The 17,107-nt window shown below is 45.1% G+C and overlaps 1 protein-coding gene across 2 annotated transcripts in view; it reads right to left on the reverse strand.

The window, feature by feature from the left end:
• The window catches only part of VPS25 (E2F/DP family winged-helix DNA-binding domain-containing protein), a 135,125-nt gene that overhangs the window by 16,855 nt on the left and 101,163 nt on the right, over window positions 1-17,107 (reverse strand). For both annotated transcript variants that reach the window (XM_086802345.1, XM_086802344.1), the window contains exon 6: window positions 13,786-13,861. In XM_086802345.1, coding sequence (XP_086658471.1) covers window positions 13,786-13,861 — 76 coding nt within the window. The remainder of the gene's footprint in view (window positions 1-13,785; window positions 13,862-17,107) is intronic.

Raw genomic sequence — 17,107 nt, forward strand, 5'->3', positions numbered from 1 at the left:
TTTGACCATTGACTTCACCTTTTACAAGTGGCCATACAAATCAACCTTAGATATTAGACCCTTAGTCTATTCCTTTTTCTAAGGTGCATGCTACTTCTCTTGTTCATGTGACTCACTCCCTACCTCTTTCTTGTAATCTGTGGCACCACACTTCTCAACACCCCCCCTTGGTGCCAAATCTTTGGACTACTTAAGGTGGTCGAATGCGAGGTTTACAACATGTCATCACCCCCCCCTCATTTCTAACTTGCCTAGGTAAATCAGAGGCTCTTTGGCTTAGTTACTCTCTAGCTCAGAGGTTTCTTTTAGAGATCGTCGGTTGTGAATTACAACAATCATAACCCCTCTTGGGTACTCAACTAACTACTCGCAGGTGGTCGGGTAGATTTTCACTCTCCCAGGGTGCTACGTTGGCTACTCTCTCGTAGTCGAGTGTTACAACATTTCAAAATGATTTTTGGCCTACTCATTTGGTGGCCTTTATAATGTTGGCTTAGGTAGTGAGGAATTTTTTGTGTGCTCATTTGGCCGCATTTCATCAAGGGTTACACTATTTTTCAATTCTTGGTCATGCTCATATTGGCGGCATTTACAAAGGTCACATATTTTTATGAAAACATTTTGTCGATAACGATAACTTTGTTGATGGTGACTCTTTGATGAAGTGCATGTCAATGATGTCCGTGCTAAAGAAGCCCATAATACTTTGCACACATTGATGGTCTTTTTATGCATATGAACACTCTCTAGTGCAAAGCTTTTTACACCATGCATTTTTTTTATTTTTTTATTTTTAAAAATTGTAAACTTATCTCTGAGAGAGATACATTCATCACCACACAGTTTGCACATTGCAAATCATGTCGCCCGTGCTGCTTCCTTTTCTCAATGCTTGCTCTCACCTGCTCACCAAGTTGCTTCTCCTTTGTCAACTGAGGTGCTTTGAGCTATTGAATGCGCTTACCTTTATGCCAACATCCACAGATTTCTCTTTGCAGATTTTGACCTTATGCTGATGACAGGGACAGCTCTCCTTTGCATGCTGCTGTGCATCGTGTGATTCTGTTTTTTTTCTTCTGCAAGTTCTCAGCTCCCCTATTGGTCACCTTACTGCGTTTTCTTTGGATAGTGTTTGGCAATTCGTAGCTTCTAAATACGTCTTCTTTCAACGCCCACCACGACCTCTTCTCTTTTGCAACTACGACCTGCTTTTTTTGGGCTTTGATGCCCTGTGCACTTCTCTAACAATTTGTCATGCTGCTTTGTGCCTTCTCTCCACCGCTGCTTATGTATTTTTGTTGTTGTGCTCACTCTGGAGCTGTTATTGCCGTGCTGCACTACTGAAAGCTCTTTTGGCTCTCTCTTTCTCTACTATGTGCTGTTGTACAATTGCACTGTTGTGAAGCTGAGAAGAGAAGATGTGCCCTGTTTCACGACTATGGGGATGTGAGCTTGTTGAGAGTTTCTACTCTCTCTAATACCCTACTATAGATCCTTCTACACACCAAGAGAAGCTTCATGAAGATGAGAGAATAAGGATTTTTCTAAAACCTAATTAACTAATCAAAGATAGAAGATGATATCTCCCTATCAATGAAAACCTAATTTCTTGCTAAGAGCCAAGGCTCTGATACTATGTTAAGAATATGGATCTAAGGAGGCTCAAAGCAAGTGATCAAAGACATGATTAAGGAGAATAATAAGGTGATTAAGAAAGTAAACAAGATATCAACAAAATGGTATGCTCACAAAATGTCACATAATCTCATTGCGATAATCAAGTTCCATACACCCATATTTATAGTCTTGGGAAGGAGTCCAATCCATGATTTTTGTGCACCCTAGTGCCAACCATGTGTTCACTAATCCTCACACTACATGTGCAACCTTGTGCTTGCCACGTGTCACCTTTTGACCATTCACTTCACCTTTTACAAGTGAGCATACAAATCAACCTTTGATATTAGACCCTTAGTCTATTCCTTTTTCTAATGTGCATGCTTCTTCTCTTGTTCATGTGACTCACTCCCTACCTCTTCCTTGTGCTCTATGGCACCACACTTCTCAACAGGGTCACTATGCCACTCGTGCATGAAAACCAATCACCCTCACCCTCTGCAAGGTGCATCCCCTGAAATCCTCCAAGGGGGTCTCTACTCTCTCCAATCTGGTATGAGGTTCAATAGAGAAGGTGAGTAAGGCGGAGCTCTCATCCTCACTATGAACTGCCAAGGGTATATCATATGCCTGGTGAACACTCCCAGCCACTGCAGGGGAGGAGGGTCCAGTATCCGGGCCAACCACTCTGGAGGGATGGAGGAGTCGATGTCTGCTTAAGGCTTTCATTATAAAGTTTTTAAAATACGAAGTTTCTTGTAACCTTAGTCCACGCAAGCATCGCCTGCGCAGAAACATGTGTCTCTCTCTTACTACTTTAGTGCCAGTCAACATTCCTAAGTTGGGGCTCTACATTGCATCTTCATCATTGCAACAGTTCTTCAAGACATCTAGCGCCTTCACTCCCATCTAGGTATGCTCATGACAGCAGGTCTCCCATGGCTGCCTAACCTTAAGCGAGCGCCACTTCAGCTCAATAATTCGCACAACCTTCACCTGCAAGCGGACTGAGGGACATTCCCCAATTTGTTGATTTTCTGAACTATTCGTTTTCTTTTTTTCCTTTTTGTAAAAGCTTCACTTTCTCATATTAAGGCTATGTTAGTCTCAGCCAGAAAAAAAGCTACAACTGTGTGCAAAACATCAACATGAGCATCGATCTGGAGTCCACTAGTAGCATTGTGAGGCCACTCATAGCAGAAGCTATTTGCTTACGCCCACTCTGTAATCTTCATGCAGCTATGAGCAGAATCATCACCACAAGCATCAACATCTTTGGAGAGGAAGAACGAGGCAGAGCATGGAAGAAGAGTGTGGGAGCATCACACGTGTCCACCTGTCATGTGCATGCATGAGTGATTTCTACACTTGATGGAAACACCATCATAAGAAAGCGGCATCTTCATCGACATTTCATTCAAGGGGAGTTTAAAACTCTCCATCTTCGTTTAACTTCGTATATGTGTTACTGTCAAGGGTTCTCTGCCCTTGGAGTCCCCCAAAATCTGAGTTTAATAAATCCCTATGTGTGGCTTTTTCTTTGTAACGCCTTACGTCATAAAAGGCTCCACTCCCATGCTAATCCCTGTTTAGATCCAGGGGGGATTTTTTTCTTTTTGTGTAGGCAATTCGTCAAACTCCTATAACCGCATTCGTGAGCTAACAATTTATCCGGATAAGCTGAACCTTTTGAAGCGAATGCGAAAGAAGCACCAATTAGGATCAGTGGGTGCATCGGTCTTCCTTTTTGAGGTATCCATGGTCTTTGAGTTGTTTATGAAGACCATGTTGGTTGTTCTCTCAACCTCTGAGCCAGGCTCACCATCAACTCACCCTAGGGGTGGCCGAGTGAGCCTCTAAGCCATGTTCCACCAGCCTCTAGGTATGTTGCAATGAACACACCATGTTCTTGCCTTTTGTGAAACCTATTGCACGGTTTGGAGTCTAAACCACTATAACAATGCTACATCCTTAGCAATTCTCCACCTTCGCTCCAAAGAGGGGTTTGTTGGGATTTGGAGCCTCATGTGTGTATGTACCCCTGTTTGTGTGTTTGTATGTAAGTGTGTGTGAACACACCTTTATGTCTGTGAACAACCTTTAGTAAGTGTCTGCGTGAACGCTCTCTATGAGTCATAGGGGTGAGTATATAAGTTGCCGCATGTCATCAATTTAGTATGGGTATGGTCAAAAGATAAGGATACTAGCCTACAAAAGCATGTACTTGTGAAGGGTATTATCAATCAATCAAGCTATCATTGAGTCCTACAATATCCCCATAGTCAGCCTACACGGAGACGATCTGGGAACATGGCCCAGAACAGCTGGTATGATGAGGAGTGCAGAGAGATGAGGATCAAATTACAGAGAGAGGTGCTCATGGGTGTTACCACTCAATGACAGTCACGGATTACCTTCCCGCGCCTAGTGCGACGGAAGAAGAGGGCTTATCTTGCTCAGTTGGAGAGGGATTTGTATCAGTTATTTATGAGTCATGACTCAGGCGAGGCATGGAGACTATTCCATGAGCATTCACCATCACCAGTCATTACCTCCACAGAGATTTGGGGTGAGTATGCAGCATCCTTGTACACAGCACCAGGACAGCCGCCCCTGCCAGACCCATCGGAGCCATGCCCAGAGACATGTGCTTTCTTTACTGCTGAGATGGTAAAGAAAGCTATTGACAGGATGAGGACTGGGAGAGCATATGATCATGATGGTTTGGTAGCAGAGCACTTTATTCATGCCAGAGATATGCTTGCAAAGCTTATTGCTATGATGTTTAACCGAGCCATGTGTGAGGGTTTTCCTGAGACTTGGAATATGTCCATGATTGTGCCTATCTTCAAGTCATGGGATCCCATGCTTCCTGGGAATTATCATACCATCATGATTGGTCACACATTGGCTAGATTATATGCATCTATTCTTGAGCAGGAGTTGAGTAGATGGGCAGAGACAGAGGGCATACGTGCATCATGGCAGGCAGGGTTCAGGAGAGGTTTCTGTCAGAATACGCAGCGGAGATGATGACCAAATCTAGGAACACGAGCAAAAGCAAAAACGCAGGCAGAAAAACAGCACAAGAGAGAGAGAGAGAGATGTAGGCGTGTAACTCTGCTCTATATACACAAGAAGATCCCGAGGAATGATACAAATGAGGTATGGGGGCTGAGGACCTATATATACCCCCCTAGAGGGCAGTCGGCCAGCATAAGGAAAAGCCCACGACTGATAAAAAGGTCCACAACTGCATAAATGCAGTCGGCCAGCAATCTGGTGCCCAAAACTGATCAAAACCAGTCGACCAGCAGCAAGAGTGCCCACGACTGATAAACACCCAGTCGGCCAGCACTGTACTACTCTTGGCACCCTCTGGCAGCCCTCCCAAGCCTCAGAAAAAATGGGAAAAATAGGAAAAAAATACGGAGAGTGGGAAAAAATGGGAAAACACCTCATAAAGGCGGGCACACCCACAACAAAGGCCCTGGTGTATAAATCTAGACAGGAGATGACTTCTAACACCCCCTCTCAGCTCCTGGCTGTGTGACCAACCACTGGGAGCTGGGGTGCCGCCTGAGCAAATCCTGAGAGAGCGACTTCGTGAAGAGGTCCACCGTACTGTCCTCCGTCGAACAGAACTCCAACAAGATGTCATCAGCAACAATCTGTTCACGAACAAAGTGCCTTTGGATGACCATGGGTTCCTCCAATGGAAGCCCAAACCTGCAATGTAACCTCCTCCTGCTCCGTAAAACTGCTCCTGGGCCATAAGTAGATCTCCTCGTGTCCGGATCTCCTCCCCAAACCGAGTCACTCCAACCATGGAGTCGGACTCCATCCAACAATCCCCCTCCTGTGTACAAGAGTCCATGATCCTTCGCATGCCGCAGAAACCACAGGAAACGCAATCCTGCCTCACAAAGAGACATCTGCAACCAAGAGCTCAACTGCCTCATCAGGAAGCTCCCGTCCAATCTGGTGTCCATCAACCAGATCAATGAACCATACAGCTTCTGAGTCATAGAGACATCACACTGCTCACAAGGATCAACACCTGTTACGGTGCACAAGCAAGTCCTGGAAACCTGATGAAACCTGTCAACCACCCCCTCTGAATCCGGAACCACAAAGCCTGGAGAAACCACCTCCTTCTGCAAGTAATCACCTGTCACCTGCCTGGCTTTCCGAAAGGTCCCCGTGGAAAGAACATCCTCAACTACTGGAAGTTCTATGTCCCGAACACTACGAGACATCAGAGCATAAGTGACTTGTTCAGCTTCCTCTGACTCATGAACACAAGAACTACCAACATCAGTACTGGAAAGTTCCTGCCAACTGCTGCCATCTACTGGTAAGCTATCCACCATCTGGTCTCGGAAAGCCTGTACCTGCAGCGTATCCACACTTAAGTAGCCATTACCAGACTGCCACTCATCACAATCCTGAGGACCTGGGAGAGAGAGTGCTGAAAGCCTGTAAACTCCATTCTCCACTCCACCTTCCCAAACCACTTGGCCTGTTGCTTTGTCTCGGAGACAACAAAATGCTCATCAAACTCCACCCGTACGCCAGTCTTGCAAACCTGATGCACTGACAACAGATGAAAACCAAGTGCCGGAACATACAACACCTGGGAGGAATGCTTCCCCCCTCTGCCATCGGGAACTATCTCCATCCTGCCCTCACTGTGAACTGGGATAGTGGACGTATCCCCAATAAGAATATGACCAGAAAGCCTGCAGAGATCCTGTAAACCGGAACGGGAAGGAGTCATGTGCCTGGAAGCACCACTATCGAGAATCCACTCCCGAGTATCCGTTGCGGAGAGTCCTCCAATCTCCTCCCTGCCTGAAGAAAATGAAACATCGGTGTCCATCACCTCCAGGTGCACAAAAGCCGGAGTCTTCATGATTGTTGAGGAGTCTTCACCCTTCTCGGTCTTCCGCTTGGGACACTGCCTCCAATAGTGGCCTTTCTCGCCACAACCATTACAGGTTCTCTCTGCCTTCAGTTTCTCGCGGTCAGCGTCGGACTTCTTCTCAGAAGACTTCTCCGATGAAGCCTTCCCTTTGCCCGAGTTACGGCCTTTCGACCGTTGGCCAGTTAAGGCCTCCGAACCTCCACCCTGAGGAGGGTTCGTGAATCGTTCCTCCTGGTCCAGGACCATGGGCACAAGCTCCTCCCACATGATGGTGCTGAGCCTGCCACTGGTAATCAACGACGAGTAGAATGCTGAGTACGAAGAGGGCAAATGTGACAGCAACGTGATGGCCATGTCCTCTGACGATATCTCCTTCCCAGCCTGAAGAACTTCCTGCTGAAGAGCCTGCAGCTTGTTAATATGCTCCCGCATCGTCGACGACTTTGCAGGGCTCATAACCCGCATCTGTACTTCCAAGGAAATCCTCTTCATGGGCGATACCCTGTTGTAAAGTGAGGCTAAATGCTGCCATATACCTCTGGCCAGCGTCATGTGATTACCTGTGGTGTGCAGTTGAGGAAAATAAACGAACGGACCCTAGCGTTGACACGATCCCACATCTGTGTCTGGTCCTCTCGGTCCTTTCGGATCGACGGTAACTCCCCTTCCTCTACTTCCGGCCGTGGAACACCAACAACAACGAAATCGGCGAGGTCGTAAGACTCCAGAACGGATTCCATCATCACCTTCCATATGCCGTAGTTGCTCCCGTCCAACTGACGGTCCACCGGGAACGTGGGGAGTGTCGGGATCTTCACATGTCTCTCGGCCATCTCAAACAGATCTGCCATAGCGGGGCTGTACTCTGAAAAGGGTGGCTGGGTGGGAACAAAGAAGAACTGATACCTTCAAGTGGCTGTCCAGCAAATCAGCCCGCCTTCCTCTTGCTTCTCCTCTTCCCGAACAGTCCAAAACAGTCCACCAATCAGCCACAAAACAGCCCCCTCTTGCTCACACAAATCCCAAGACCTATCTAGAGCCCAGGGCTCTGATACCATGTCAAAATACGCAACGGAGATGATGACCAAATCTAGGAACACAAGAGCAAAAGCAAAAACGCATGCAGAAAGCACGAGAGAGAGAGAGAGAGATGTAGGCGTGTAACTCTGCTCTATATACACAAGAAGATCCCGAGGAATGATACAAATGAGGTATGGGGGCTGAGGACCTATATATACCCCCCTAGAGGGCAGTCGGCCAGCATAAGGAAAAGCCCACGACTGATAAAAAGGTCCACGACTGCATAAATGCAGTCGGCCAACAATCTGGTGCCCAAAACTGATCAAAACCAGTCGACCAGCAGCAAGAGTGCCCACGACTGGTAAACACCCAGTCGGCCAGCACTGTACTGCTCTTGGCACCCTCTGGCAGCCCTCCCAAACCTCAGAAAAAATGGGAAAAATAGGGGAAAAATACGGAGAGTGGGGAAAAATGGGAAAACACCTCATAAGGGCGGGCACACCCACAACAAAGGCCCTGGTGTATAAATCTAGACAGGAGATGACTTCTAACAGTTTCTCCACTCTTGACCATATCTCGACGCTCAGAGCTATTATTGAGGAGGGCAGATCATATGGCAGGAGGATTTATTGTTGCTTTGTGGATTTCCGCAAAGCTTTTGACACAGTACCGAGAGCCAGACTGATGCGCAGACTACAGGAGATGGGAGTGCCCACAGACCTAATTTGGGGAATCATGGCTTTATATACAGGACAATTGTGGGGCAGGTACGTACTACTCAGGGTATATCTGAGATGGTTCACTCCACTATTGGGGTGAAACAGGGCTGTCCCCTTTCTCCCACCTTATTTGGGATGTATGTGGATGAGGTTTCAGACTATGTAGAGCGGGAGGGTGACAGAGGAGCACAGCTAGCAGTCAGGGACATGGATTCCGCTGTTATTGTATGCTGATGATATTGTGTTGATCTCAGATTCTCGAGAGGGGATGCAGCGTCATTTGGATGCATTGCACACGTTTGCACCACAGTGGATTGGCTGTTAACCTTTATAAAACCAAGGTGATGGTGTTTAACACCAGAGCACATTGGGTTAGGAGGTCAGCACCCACCTTTACATATGGTCAGGAGACAGTGGAGTATACAGATGCATATACTTACCTTGGTGTGGTTTTTAGTGGCCCACTATTTTCCATGAGGAGAGCAGCGGAGACCAGATTGACCAGAGCTTATGCAGCATTGGGGAGACTAGAGAGGATGTGTTCGCAGGTTCAGTTTTAGGAACCTCGAACAAAGCTCTGGCTCTTTGACACTTTGGTCACTTTAGCCATGCTGTATGGAGTGGAGATATGGGGACCCTCAGTGGATCACCATAGCCGAGCTAGTAGCACTGATGAATGGAGATGTATGGAGAGGCCAAGGCCTCCGTACCACATGATATTATCCGTGCAGAGATGGCTGCCTCCCCATTGGTAGTAGAGGTGCTCACTAGATCAGTCTCCTTTATACATAGCACTTGGGCTCTCCCTAGAGACAGATATACTCGTTTAGCCCTGGAGTCTTCACGACAGTTGGCATCACAGGGAGACGGATCATGTTGGTATGCACAGATGACAGCTTGGTTCCAACTGCATGGCTTTAGTATGGACAGGCTACCTCCATTTCAGTACTCCCTGGATGCACCCTCCCTCTCTCTCACACGGGCAGAGATTACCAGACTTATCAGGCAGGACTTGACTCAGCTGGACACTAGGAGAACATGGATACAGCCGACACACGAGCTTGGTACGAAGATGGCTTTCTATAGAGGTCATCTTCTCCAGCTCACAAAGGATGGGTTTCTGATTAGACCCAGCTACATGGATACTCATCTTTCTCATGGAGTATGGTGTGCTATTGGTCAGATGCGCACATCCTCACACCAGCTAGAGATTGAGACTGGCAGATTCAGAGGAGTACCAGCTGAGGCCAGGATTTGTCAGTTGTGCCAGATGGAGCCAGAGACAGAGTTACATTACATATGTCACTGTCCAGTATATTATGAGATACGAGGCCGTTTTCACTGCCTGTTCAAAGAGGGTTTCGGACCACTTTTCAGAGTCATGAGATACCAGGATCAGAGATGCCTCGGATTATACTTGCTGGAGCTGCGTAGACATAGAGAGGGTCTCTTGAGAGGGAGGGGATCAGAGAGGGAGAGACACCTACAGAGGCAGATTACAGACTTCTTTCGACCAGAGATTGAGCAGTCAGGCCAACAGGCATTGCAGCTAGCCCTAGAGTTTAGCCGCACCAGAGGTACACTGATTGATCAGACTATAGAGCTGGGGCGGTCTAGGCGTAACTATATATATACCTAGATGAATCCAGGGAACATACCCAAATTCACCTTTTAGGAACGTGCATGTTATATACTCATGGTAGTCAACCCACAAGACTATATAACTATCAACTCCATTATGCATAGTATAGACTAGATACTACGACATCCCCACCAACGTCATCAGTGCCCAATAGTGGGTGTAGAACTCTGTATCAAGATATGCTGTCACACACGCACTCCACACACACACACACAGACACAAGAGCATATATTCACACAAAGCCCTTCATACTGAGTTTCTATCAAACCTCCAAAGATGCAGGGTAGACTCAACCATAATGAAGCCTAGCACTAAGGGCAGTAGCAAATAGAAAGAATTAGTACAGCAAATAAGTAGTTGATAGGGTAAATACACCGCTAAAGATAGAAAGAATTAGCACAATATCAAGTGGTCGCAACTCGGACGAAAACTTCACAATGTGAAATCTGCATGTCCGCTAATACGACTGAATTATAAACTTAGATGAATTCAGGAACATGCCCAGATTCACCTTTTCAGAACGTGCATGTTATATACTCATGGTAGTCAACCCACAAGACTATATAACTATCAACTCCATTATGCATAGTATGGACTAGATACTACAACATCCCCACTAACGTCATCAGTGTCCAATAGTGGGTTTAGAACTCTGTATCAAGATATGCTCTCACATATGCACTCCACACACACATAAGAGCATATATTCACACAAAGTCCTTCGTACTAAGTTTCTGTCAAACGTCCCGAGATGCAGGGCAGACTTGGCCATAATGAAGCGTAGCACGCACTAAGGGAAGTAGCAAATAGAAAGAATTACTACAACAAATAAGTCCTCGTCATTCTATGCTCGTTGTAACTTGGTTGAACACAATGCTAATCAATACACTTAAATATACTAAGATTTAATGGACACATGCTCAATACAAGAAGTAATTTGCTGAATTCACAAGAGACACACAATGAGTCGAAACGACCGGCCCCTCCGTCAAATAAAGTATATTGATCTTTAGGAGAATCAAGTACATAGTGTCATGGGCATTTCTGACCAGATTTCCATACCGATGCATATGAATACAGTATTGCAAACAAGTAGTTGTCGGTGTAGACTTGCAACTCACACTACCCTCTCAAGTACCCATGTTCCCTACCATCTGCTCTCTATTGTTCCACCAACATATGGTAGCAACAATGTGTAAGAGAGCAAGTAGGACAAGAGAACACTACACAAGGTATGTGATCTTGTAATCCGGTTCCTCCCTCCTACTACTTGCATCCATATTTAAGCATAAAAGCTTACCAATTGCAAGTAGAGTCGATGACAGTGGAAGTCTTTGCGATGGAAGCGCTGGGAGTGTTGAAATCTTCGATTTGTCGCAATTCTTCGCGACAAAAGACTTCAAGAGGATGAAGGGAACCCTAGGAAAGTTTCCCCTATGGTTCAACTTGAGAAAGGAGGACTGAAATTAGGGTTTTCAGTAAAAAGACCAAAAATTACAGCAAGAAAGAGAGTTGTTTTGCTGAATTTCAGTCATTAGGAGTGTGTAGGAGAGTAATTAGCACTCGCAAACACTCTTGGAAGCTTGGGAAACACCTCAACAAGCTTGGATATGGAGTTGGGAAGGAGAAAGTGCAAAAAATACAGCCCAAATGCCCTCATGAAGGAGGCGCCTTCTTCTAGAGAGAGAGGGAAGAGTGAGGTGGTGAGTTGTCCACTCTAGGTGGCAGGTAGATGCTTTGTGAAGCAAGCCAGAAAGGACACATGGCTGGTTACTCCCTTTGTACAAAGGGGATAAGGCCTAGGTAGTGGACATTGGGTTTTGTTCACCTCGGGACATCAGTGTGCGTGAACACCGGGTTGGTCATAATTTATAAGTGAGTTTTGGTCGCCCAAAACTTCATAAAGTGTGTACACACTCACTTACAAATTAGTGCTAACTCCTAAGACTAGGTTTATGACCAATACTTACCACTTGTCACATGCCACATAACCATGTCAACAGACAGTTTCATACGCACGGTTCACAAGCGGGCATCCCCTTACCCAGAACTACACATTGGTCAAGCAAGCATGAAAATAGCATGTAATTTCAATTGCAAGCAAGCACATAAAGATGCTATGCAATGCAGCATTGGTATGGACAATCCCTGTTCATAAGACTATACCAAAATAGACGTGCTCCACGCAAGTACACGAGGTACCAAACCCAATGGAACACCAATCCACCAGGCATTTCTGGGCATGTACACAGAGACACAAGTCCCAACGGAAAGCCAATCCATAGTATCACAGGAGTGGCATCAATTGGGTTGCCAAATGGTGACACTGGTAGTCCTATCAAAATAGAACTAAAGAACCCCCCACTCAACCCCTCTTGTACAAACCGTTTCATTGTAATATGAAACTTGTTTGAACCTTTTTGAAATGTTTCATACCAGCTGTTTCTGAAACGCCTGGCAACTATGCTCTCTCTCTCTCTCTCTCTCTCTCTCACTGTGGATCAGCAAGATACCTCTAAGAACCCCATTAGAATTTTTTGGGCCCCACCAGGCGACCACAATGACCACCACCCCAGCTTGCCAGAACTAGAGAGAGAAAAGATGTCATAGCCGAACCCACAACTCTCTGCCACCACACACCGAGAGAGTCACTAGAGAGAAGGTGCAGTCTTTCAAGCCAGCCAGCCATACGCCATAGAGATGTACCATAGAAAGTGGACATTGTTGCACTATACACCATTCAGGAGGAGGATAAGTTCTGATGAGCTTTGATCCTCTTCATTATGTACACTAACTACGTGGGCTTCTTTGGTATATATTTCTTTTTTAGGTCTAACATCCAGTTATTCATGGATCATATGTACTCATTTTTATCTCATAGATCCTTTGGGTCTATCATAGATGTTTAATACTCTCTCTCTCTCTCTCTCTCTCTCTCTCTCTCTCTCTCTCGACACCGACGGAGACTACAACAGAGGATCAGGACCATACTAGCACGGCATGGGAGACGTCCAGTCAGAGTACTCACCATGGAGGACATTGAGGATATCCGCCATCGACCGATGAGAGACTTCTTTGGATAGTGATATGTATGATGCTTACCTTTGTTGCTGGAGTTTTCCTCCCAGATGTTATCCATTAGGAGCTCCTAGTACCGTACTTTTCCTCATAGTTATTTCAGTTTCAGTTAGTTGTTTTTAGCTTTTCTTACACAGACATTGTATCAGATCCACCAATTGTTGTAACCTTTTTGGTCTCATAGGTCATTTTGGCCTTTTGAAGACGTTAATATATCATTTCATTTCATTTCATTTCTCCAGGAGCGGCTAGCTCACTAACACTCACACCCGGAGATCATGCTCCAAGGTATTTTTGCCGCGCCATCGCCTATTTATCACATATTACACCCCCATTATGGTACTGGTTGGAGCTAGACAGATCTGCATTGCATTCTTGTATACCCTACGCATATAGGTTGCATACTGAGCCTCTAGTAGCAGTAGTGCTCCATCCATCACACCCCCCCACTAGCTCAGTACTTTCATAGTTTATTTCATGTTCATTTTGTCCTTTTTCTGGACATCCAGAAGACATTGACAGTTGTACATTGATTTGTCTCATAGGTGGAGTTCGGCCTCTAGGAGACGTTAATACAGTGGTGACACTGTATACAAACACATATGGGACTCTTGGAATGGTGTTTGAACTTTGTAAACCAAAGCTAAGCAGGCACCAGCAGCCATTGTAAGTTAATGTAGTGCTTTCAAGCTCATTTTCAGCAGGCTCAGCTTAGGGCTTTCAATAGTTGAGCTACCTCCTATCTAGTACACACTATCTGAGGCAACCAAACTGTAAATTACCTGTTGCACAAGTCTCGTCACCTGATCGAATTTCTTCAATTGTCATCACACCATCTTCCATCCCATGGTCACGAACCTGCAAATTTGTAATCAGAAAAGCAAGTGATGCTGATTGATTATGATAATCTACTGTTACCTTAGTTATTTTTATATTTATGAAACAAAGAAACACACGTAGCATTTATTTGATGCAACCCACAAAGAACACACTATGTGGCCTTTATGAAACCACCCCCCACCATCATGAATGGTTGTCTCCAACATATCCTGTAAGAACATGGAACAATGGCTTATTGAACTTTTATCCACAATATCTACCATTCATGCCATCAAAAGTACCTGCTTGTAGGAAAGGAATGGAGAACAACATTCCCTTTCTGTGAAACGCAACAAATACTCTATTACACCACCAAACAGCTGAAATATTTGTGGTTTCTTTGATACTATGCTGTGCATGTCTTTGAGATCTTTACAGACAAGTCCCCTATGGGTGGAAGCCCCATCCTTCTCCCGCACTCTACCTTGGTCATTTCCCTGGAAAGAAAGAAGTGGATGGTGCCTTTCCAGCTGCAAATGCGCTTTTGCAAGAAGAAAGCCAGACATATCTGGCCCTCACAGTTGAGGACTTTGTGTAGAGAACCAGTTACCAAACCCCTTTGAGAACATACAGAAATAGCACCCCAGTTAAACATTTCAAGATTTGAACACCAATGGCCAGAGCCAACTACTCCTTGAATGCTGCTTTCACTGTTATTTCTCACTTTGATCAACTGTGTGCATGCGTGCATGGCACATGCTAACGTTATCATGAAGAAGGCAGGAGTTTGAATCAACAAAAAAGAGCTACAATGATGCCTTCTTCATGATAACGCATGGCACATGCGTTCTTATGAAGAAGGCAGGAGTTTAAAGTCGACAAAAAAGAGCTACAATGATGTAATAAAATTTAGAATTTGAACACAAGTAATAAAAAAGAAGGAGAAAGGTTCCAAATACCCATTTTAGATATAAGGTTACATGGAGAAATAAAACAAGAAACTTTGGAGTTTTGGAATCAGAATCCAGAGAACCTCCTGCAGTGGATGGGACCTCCATCACCCAACATGATGAATTCTCAAGTCTACCACAACAATGCTTCACTTTCCACTAGATGGGACTTTTAACGAAGCAAAGACACAATTACTCCTAGAGCGGCTACCCCCCCTTCGGTTTTTCTCTCTAGCCAGAGATCATCCAAAAGCACCTCTCCAAGAGACAACCAGGAGCAGCAGCCACCTCAGGAGTCCAGTTGACCATCCACCATGGCACTAGAGGCCGAGACAGTGGCGGACCCTGCCAAGCCCATAGAGAAAGTCGACCAGCCTCAAGAGGGCTGTACCAACGGTTGACCAGCCCTCAGTTGTCCCAGAAGGAGTAAGCCTGCAAAATTTTGCATATCTAGAGTAGCTGGCCAGCAGATAGAGAACTCTCCTCAGGTTGACCAGCCCTTAGGCACACACAGGAAGAAACGACCAGTTTTCTGGCACACTTAGGATGAGTCGACCAATGGATTTGTGCATGCAAAACAAGTCAACCAGCTCTCTGGCATGATTAGGCAGAGTCGTCTAGTAGGTCCCCACGCCTAGAAGCAGTCGACCAGCACATAAGGGCTCCAGAACAGGTCGGCCAACTCAGCTCGTGTGCTTTTTTTAGGTCCAGAAGGGGGGCGCCTACAAGCAAACAGCCCATATAATGTCCAATGCCCGATACTTTGGCCACCGCGTGTCTTAAAATATTCTTGCCCAGTGTGTACAGCTTATAAACTTGTTCGATCACTTATAAGTGAGTGTGGACTTGCATCAATAATTATTAGCATGCGAAAACATAAAGCTCTAGAGTTTTCAAGAGCACTTACCACCTATAAAACACATGTAGACCATCTCTCAGACCAAAACAAGTGTGCTCAGATACATAACATTTGAGCAAATCAATGGCTGAATTTGTGATCTATCATCTCACTCTGACCATCTGTTGAGGATGACAAGGTGATGAAAAATTCAGCTTCGTACCCACGTTATCAAACAATGCCTGCCAAAACAAACTGGTTGATTGCGGGTCTCTATCCCCCACAGTAGAATTGGGCATGCCATGATGTTTGAAAATCTGAGCCAAGAATAATTTAGCCATGCGTTCTGGCTTAATTGTTTTCCTCACAGAAGTAAAGTGTGCCTGTTTACTAAAGCGATCAATGATACTGCAAATAGCATCATTACGATGTGCATATTTCGGTAAATCCATAATAAAATCCATGGCAATTCTTTCCCAGAGTTCATGTGGAATGGGTAATGGCTGAAGCAAACCAGGTGTTTTGTGCATGTCGAATTTGACTTTCTAACACACCAGACACTCGCGTACATAGATTTCAATATCTTTGCGTAAAGCTGGCCAAAAGAAATATCGTTCCAAAGCCTGTGTAGTAGCCAGAATACCACAATGACTTGCATACGGAGAAGCATGACACTCTTCCATAACTTTTTGAGACAAATCTTTGACCACACAAATGCCGATTTGCATCATTAGAAATCCATCTCTTACTCAATAGGATGGGACGGCGATACCCCCAATCAAATCAGCCCAAATAACTTGGAAATTTGTGTCCAAGTGATAAATATTTTGCATCCTGGACAAATCTTGATGATAGGCGGTAGTCACTGCATGCACTTGAGGCCTTCGTCACAAAGCTTCCGCTTCCAAATTCTTCCTGCCTCGTGTATGCAAAATCTGAAAATGAAACATGAACAAGAAGTTTACCCACCTTAAATGCTTCTCTGAGAGTTTGGACTGTGTGAGAAAGTGCCTTAGACTTTGATGATTTGTTTTAACCATAAATTCAACCCCCAAAAGATAATGTTTCCATGTCTGTAGGACATGAAGAACAGCTAGTAATTCTCTCATAATCCTGCAAATACAATTCTACATGTTGTGGGCGGCAGCTTTCAAAAGCCAATGCATGACCTTCCTGATTCAAAATAGCCACAAAACAATCTCCACATGCATCACATTCGCCCACAAAGGGTCTCTGCAAATCTGGAATGATAAGAACAGGCCATGAGACAATGGCTTCCTTCAACTTGTGGAAAGTTGTTCTCTTTGAATCAGTCCAACGGAACATAGCTTTCTTCTTTGTTAAGTCAAGTAACAAAGAAGCCAAGAAAGCAAAGTGTCAAATAAATTGATGATAGTAAGAACATAGGACAATGAAACTCCTGACTTGATGTACATTTTGAAGCTTTGGCCAGTCCTTAATAGCCTAGATCCTGGCAAGATATGTCCCAAATAATAA

Source organism: Cibotium barometz, chromosome 9 (genome assembly GCF_041138505.1).
Source record: "Cibotium barometz isolate CiBa-2024 chromosome 9, ASM4113850v1, whole genome shotgun sequence".
In the NCBI taxonomy this organism is placed as follows: domain Eukaryota; kingdom Viridiplantae; phylum Streptophyta; class Polypodiopsida; order Cyatheales; family Cibotiaceae; genus Cibotium; species Cibotium barometz.